At 43.3% G+C, this 7,242-nt stretch overlaps 1 protein-coding gene across 2 annotated transcripts in view; it reads left to right on the forward strand.

Annotated features, from left to right (window-relative positions):
- Window positions 1-6,284, forward strand: part of TRAF5 (TNF receptor associated factor 5) — a 47,714-nt gene extending 41,430 nt beyond the window's left edge. For both annotated transcript variants that reach the window (XM_045787841.2, XM_087857956.1), the window contains exon 11: window positions 516-6,284. In XM_045787841.2, coding sequence (XP_045643797.1) covers window positions 516-1,093 — 578 coding nt within the window. In that variant the 3' untranslated portion in view covers window positions 1,094-6,284. The remainder of the gene's footprint in view (window positions 1-515) is intronic.
- Window positions 6,285-7,242: the final 958 nt, after the last annotated feature.

The raw sequence follows: 7,242 nt of genomic DNA on the forward strand, positions 1-7,242 counted from the left end.
GAGATTCTGGCCACTCGGGGGGAGAAGTGATGGAGGGCGATGAGCAGGGGCTGGAACAGGCAAGGGGTGGAAATGGGCCAGGAAATTCCAGAAACAGGGAGTGGTGGATTTTAAGGAGAGTGGAAGATAATGAGAAAGTGAAGAGAGAGAAGTGGCATCAACATTGTTTTAAGTATAGAAAAATATAAAAGGTTTGGCTCTTTAAAAGCATTCCAGTTATTAAATAATGGGGCTCACCTTGCTAATGCACACTAGTTCAATGCGTGTGTCTTCTCTGCACTTTGATCAGTTTCAGTTCAAGAGTTCGCATTCGGGTTTCCTTGGTGCTACTCTTGCCAAGACACGAGAGTCAGTAATTATTAATACAAATGGTCCATTGGTGGACATTGAATTCAGTTCATTTTTGGGTGTCAGAATTTTATTGGTTCTCTTCCTATATCAAAATTCCACTTTGGGCAAATTCTAAAGACAGCTCTAAGGCCTGTGGAATCTTTTTTTTTTTTTTTTCTTTGCAGTTGTTCTGGAAGGGGAGACGAACAAACACGATGCCCACATTAATATCCATAAAGCCCAACTGAATAAAAACGAAGAGCGATTTAAGCTGCTGGAAGGGGCCTGCTATAATGGAAAGCTCATCTGGAAGGTGACAGACTATAAGATGAAGAAGAGGGAGGCGCTGGACGGGCACACGCTGTCCATCTTCAGCCAGCCTTTCTATACCAGCCGGTGCGGCTACCGGCTCTGTGCTAGAGCGTACCTGAACGGGGACGGGTCCGGGAAGGGGACCCACCTGTCGCTGTACTTCGTGGTGATGCGAGGGGAGTTCGACTCCCTGTTGCAGTGGCCGTTCAGGCAGAGGGTGACCCTGATGCTTTTGGACCAGAGTGGTAAAAAGAACCACATCATGGAGACCTTCAAGGCTGACCCCAGCAGCAGTAGCTTTAAAAGACCTGATGGGGAGATGAACATTGCGTCTGGCTGCCCCCGCTTCGTGGCCCACTCCACTTTGGAGAATGCCAAGAACACCTACATTAAAGATGACACCGTGTTCCTGAAAGTGGCTGTGGATTTAACTGACCTAGAGGACCTCTAGTCCCTGTGTCTGGGGTGATGAAGGGCTTGTTGGGTCCAGAACCATGGAGGAGGACACCTGTGATTAGCATATGGACTGACTTTGAGCTCAGTACACATTTGTAGCTGGCTTTTTACCCCTGATGTTTGAAGTCAGTGTAAAACTTCTCAAGTGCTATCTTCTTTTTACATCTTACTCTGTCCCAGTTTGAAACTTAAAACACTTAGACTATCCTCTCATTATTTATATTTTTATATCTCTTAAAAGATGTTAAGTTTCTTGAAAGCAAGGTCTGGGGCCTATCTCTTTTACTGGTGCTTGGCATAGTGTCTCAGGGTAGGCACTGTGTGAAATGTTATTGAGGACACACAGGAAGAATTGAAAACGCTTCAGCATTTTAGTATTTGGCCTGCTGATTCTAGACCTAACCGTAAGCCTGCAAAAGCCATCTTTCAAGATAGGCTGTCCCAATTACATAGCAGGGTACTGTGATTTCAAAGACAATATGCCCAGTTTGGACCAGACTTTTTTTGGTCAAATGCTAAATTTGTAGAAATTACTATATCTCTAAATATTTTCATTAAAAATCACTAGTGGTCAGCAAGCACATTAGAACTGGTGTATTGAGAAAGATTTTCATTCTTCCCGTTGAAGTAAACAGGAAATATTGTGGTGTGTGTGTGTGTGTGTGTGTGTGTGTAGAGAGATAAAGTATATACATATATATATGTATATATAAGGGGATATAGCCATCCAACTAAAGTTTGTATTTTATTAGGTTCAACCCCTGTGAAGAAAACTATTTTCATACATCAGGGAAGGTCAAATAGTAACAATTTCATGAGTCAATTTAGTAAATATATGTGTACCTGTATATGTATACATCTAGCTTTAAGGTATTTTGGTAATAATAGTAAGTTAATGTGAGAATGGGCAGAATTTAGCATGTGACGGAGAAAATGTCATTCATGGATAAGAGAAATTTAAAACCTAGGGAGAACACCATTTTTAGTCCTATGGTATCAAAAGTAGTCCCATCCCAAACTGATTATGAAAAGCAGTATCTCCTATTCTTTTTGAGAGAACTTTTGAATTCACAAATTGTTATGAAAATGGGCATTTATATAAACTTGTGACTTTTCTTATCAAAGTTGTAAGTACTTTGTGAAAACAGAGATGATTCTATTCTTATGCATCTATCTGTGTGGGTCTCTATACAAGGGTGTTTATATAAGTCGAAATGAGTCCTTCTGATTGTTGTTAAGCCTGAGCTGATCAAAAAAAGTACCCAGTTTTCCAAGCCCTCCTTCCTTGTTATGCAACTGAGTGTTCACTCACACTCAAGCTGGCTGCCTTGAGTGTGTAAGGGCAAAGTGCCATGGGCTGAGAGCCACTTAATGCAGCTCCCTCAGGTGACTTCCATTAACCTTACAAATTTGAACAGTTGAATCTGATAGAAGAGACATGATTTTCATACCAGTGGCTTCTGGAATAATGGGAACTTCCTTAATCTCTTCGGTGAAAATTTTCAAGATGCTGAAGACTCATAGTGCAGAAATCATGCCAAAGGCTTAAAGTCAAAGAAGTAAGTTCACAGTGGACACATACTAAAGAACCACACCGTAGCCCCTGGTGAACGCGGGTACAACCGATGGTCGACAGACTGAGCTCACACCAATGCAGATCACACAGCCAGACCGCCTGGTTCTGCGTGTTTGTTTTCAGTGTTTTTAATCCGGTCCAACTCCTTGGGAGTCGAAGTTCATATTGTTGTCACTAGTTTGAAGGAGCTTGTATGGAAAACATTTTAAAGTGAATTTATCAAAATACTGGTTTGGTTTTGTGTTCTAACCAGCTTCTCTACATAAAAAGCTTCAGTCGTGGCATGGTTTGCTTACGAGCTCAGAGTCCCTTCATCATTGAAACAGTGATCATGGAACAAGGTATTCCAGAGGAAAAAGCACTCCTTTCTCCAAAATAAGAGTTGTGATTTTTGTTTTAAAGAAGTGGATCCATGTAGACTATTTTTCCTCTTTTATGATCAGAGTAGGTATTTTTATTCTATATCAGAAATATATAAAGATTTTATTTTTTAAGTAATCTCTCCACCCAACATGGGACTCGAACTCACAACCCCAAGATCAAGAGTCATGCTCTACGACTAAGCCAGCCAGGCACCCCTATATCAGAAATATTTAAATTTTTATCTCTATCTTGGTCTGATTTAAATTCCTAATGAAAACAATACACTAGGCATAAAAAGGAAGTTAAAAACCTCGAGAAAAGTATGTACAGGATTAAAGTAGGGTGGAAAGGTGGGGTACATATCAATGCATATGAACAGATCTGAATTCTGACCCCTGATGTCCAAGTTTGGTTTTTCAGAGAGACAGGAGATAGTTAAAGCCAGTTTCCAGGTCACAGTGACAGTCTTGTACGCAAGCAAACAGAACGGAGAGCCACACGCCCTTTGTGTGGTCCCTTGGACACTCAGTCTAACTACCTCTTTTCTCTTAGAAAGTGGTGGGAGACATGGGTCTTAACTCTACGTAAGAATTCTGGACCGGAGATAAAGCTTTGATGGACGCACAGGAGGGAGCCCAGGTGGGGAAATCACCTGGGAACGCCACATTTTAGGAAAGGAGGAAGAGGAGCCAGCAAAGCATTTGGAGAAGGAATGGTCGGAGGGAAAAGACGTACCAAGAGAGGTGGGAAGGCAAATGAATGTCAGGAGGGCCAGATGCCCCCCTGAAAACAGCAGTTCCTCCCAGTGCACCCCACAGCCAACTCTTAAACTCAGGGTCCCCTCCGTCCGTGCTGCTCCCTCCTCAGGAGCATCTCTGCGTCTCTGCCCCTGACCTGCCGTAAGCTGCAGCCTCAAATATCCAAGTACCTGCTGCACGTCTCGTCTTCGAAGTCCCGAAGGTACTTTAAAGTCCACCTCAGAACTGGCCATCTTCTGGCTCTCCCCACCACTGCCAATCCGTGGCTCTTCCCATTTATTCTACCCCAGCTGATGACCTCATCCTCCAAGCCAGAAGTCTGGAGACTATTCTAGATTCCTCCCTCCCTTTCGCCATCCAGTCACCCACCCGGTACTGCCAATTTGACCTCCAAGTAATTTCTTGATCCCTGCAAACTATCCCTACTCCCCACTACTGCCCTGTTTGAAAGCCTACATTTTTTGCTACACAGCTTGTTTTATTTTTTTCTTTCGCTGCTGTCACATCTAACCTCACACTGCCACCCAGTAATCTCTTTAAAATGAAAATCTGAGAACGATTCCTCACTCCACCCACTGTGGCTGCATCACCCATAGGACAAAGCCCAGCCTCCTTAGCATGGCATATAAGGCCCGCCATGCCTGCCTCCTGCCGGTCCCCCTACGTCACCTTTAGTGGTGTCCCTGCAAGCTGACTGGCATTTCTCTGTGCTGGTGCTGCACTTCTAACTAGAATGCTCTTCTCCATCCTTACCTCTTTCTGTCCATGGTGAATTCTTTCTGTTTAAGATTCTGCCCTGGCCTCCTCTTCTCCAGGATGCCTTCCCAAACTCCTTACTCACTGCTCCTCCCTCCTCCCCGCTGCCGGCCCTTCACTAAGCCAAGCGCTCCTGCTCTGTACTGTGTACTTCCTTCTCTGTACTTCAGTTGCTGGACTCTTCTTTTTTTCCAGAAAACAGATGTTAATTGGCTATGTGTTTGTCAGATTTTTCCGTTAGGCACAAATAGAACAGATATTGTCCCTGTCTTTGTAAAATTTATAATCTGGAGGTCAGACACACGTGGTGAGCCAGTGAGCCTCAATGTGTAAATGTTCTCAGCCTCCTCGGTCTCTCAACTTCTTCCCCCTGTTCTGTGAGAAAGATGGATGTCTCAGACCAGTTCTGAATGTCTGTGACGCAGGATAAGGGAACAGGCAGGAAACACTTGAAGAGAGAGCCCTAGGGGCAAAATTTATGAAGAAATGCTAAATCAATGCACAGGAGGATTGGCGGGAATGAACGAAGAGAGAAAAGGGAACGCGAACCAATGAGAACAGATGGAAATTCTGACTGGAGCCCCTGTAATAATTTTTTCTTCCAAGAGACCCATGTTAAAGGCTGAAATACATTTTAAAATTATTTTTGGCTGCTTGAGTGACACTTATTTGAATGCACCTCCACTTGGAGACTAGACTCTGGTGCCAGGATTTATAAGGCATTTGAGCCAATGGACAACAATAGAAGTTGTGGCAAATGCCTTGAAGAAGATGACGGAGCCCGGTCAAAGAATACGGGGCTGGGCTGGGGAGAGTATGTGTATACTTAGGGCTGTCAGGGAAGGCCTTTTGCTGAGGTGACATGATATTTAGTGTTCACATGACAGGTTCTCTGAATGTGCAGCACTTTTGAACACCCTCCAATACCTGAGGAGTTTCCTGTGAGAAGACCTGCCCCCTGGACCCCCTTTGCAGCACAGGCAGGGGTGACCTAGGCATGGTCACACACCACTTCAACTTGAAAGATGAAGTTGGACAGATTCAACTCATTTGTTGCAAGAACGATTTGCAAGACGAAGAAGAAAACGTGCCAAACTCTGCCTACCCAGTGGGGAGGGAGCCGAGCGTCCCAGAGGGAGAGCCCTGAGTTTTGAAGCGTGTGTTTGTGGAAGTTGTGTTGGTGTCAAGCGTTGGCAGGAGCAGTGGGTTCTCACTGGAGCCGCTGGCATGTTTGGGTGTTGCGGCACCTACATCTGGCTTCTGGTCTTCCTGGAGACTCTGTGGGCTATGCAATGTTGATAAAGTCCCTTTCTCAGCCGGAGTGCTTTCTGTTGTCTGTAACTAAGAACCTGACTGAGTCAAGATGAGACCTGAAAGATGAGTCAGCCATGATGAGTCAGCACAGGTGGGATGAAAATTCTAGGCAGAGGGCACCAAGGAATGAGAGAGTTGGTTTAAGGAACCAAGGGTAGCCTGTGTGGTTAGAGTCACCAGAAGAGGGGAGACTGGCACTTGATGAGAGTAGAGGGGAGGCAGGGCCCAGAGTGTAGTGTTAAAGTCATAGTCAGGAGACTGTGGTTTGTGTAAAGTGTAATGGAAGTGGAAATCATTTTGGCAGGAGAATACGTGATCTGATTAATGTGTTCTGAAACTGCTCTGTGTGGAACATGGGTAAGAAGGTGACAAGAGAGGAGATGGGAACAGTATTAAAGTTGTGTCATACTGCAATTGTGTTTCTGTGCCTGGGTCCTTACTAAATCATGAATCCTTGAAGCCAAAACCCATGCTAATTCAAGTGCGTAGAAGGTGTTTATTTTATTAAACTGAATAGTATAGATACAATAATGCATTATCTTTATAACAAATCTGCTAGGCAGGTATTATGTCCCTTTCATAGATGAAAAAACGTGGTTAGAGAGATCTATGTGCTGTGTGCTAGGCAGTATCCTAAGAATTTTACATACTAATTATACACTAACACACTAATCCTCACAATAATCTTATCAGGTATATGCTATTTTATCCCCATTTTACAGATACGGCAACTGAGGCACAAAGAGGTTATATAATAAGCTCTATCCAGGCAATCTGTCTTCAGAGTCTTTACTCTTAACCACTAGATAAGACTGCCTCATAAAAATGCTGATAAGCTCCATATGTTTATATAAAAAAAGAAATTTAAATGAGCTAAAATATAATGAGTAACCACTAGATAAAAATTGAATATATAACTTCCAAACTACTAAAGAAAAAAAAATCTGGAAAATGAAACTTTATCAAACCAAAGACAGAAAAGAGAAGAAAACAACAGGAAGCACAATATATAGAAAAAAACAAGTCAGAATTAAATCCAAGCACATACATATGAAAGGGTTAAATTTTACTATTAAAGGAGGAAATATCTCCAATGTGGGGGCACATGTATATGCTATTTAAACACATATTTAAAACAAAATAGCGGGGCTCCTGAGTGGCTCAGTCAGTTAAGCGTCTGCCTTCGGCTCAGGTCATGATCCTGGGGTCCTGGGATTGAGTCCCGCATCAGGCTCCCTGCTTGGCAGGGAGCCTGCTTCTCCCTCTCCCTCTGCCACTATCCCCGCCTGTGCTGTGTCAGATAAATAAATCAAATCTTTAAACAAAATAAGGAAGAAATTAATGAAGGCATACATTAACGAAAGAGAAAAAACTTCT

Source organism: Ursus americanus, chromosome 2, assembly GCF_024610735.1.
Source record: "Ursus americanus isolate L20-20 chromosome 2, mUrsAme1.1.p, whole genome shotgun sequence".
In the NCBI taxonomy this organism is placed as follows: domain Eukaryota; kingdom Metazoa; phylum Chordata; class Mammalia; order Carnivora; family Ursidae; genus Ursus; species Ursus americanus.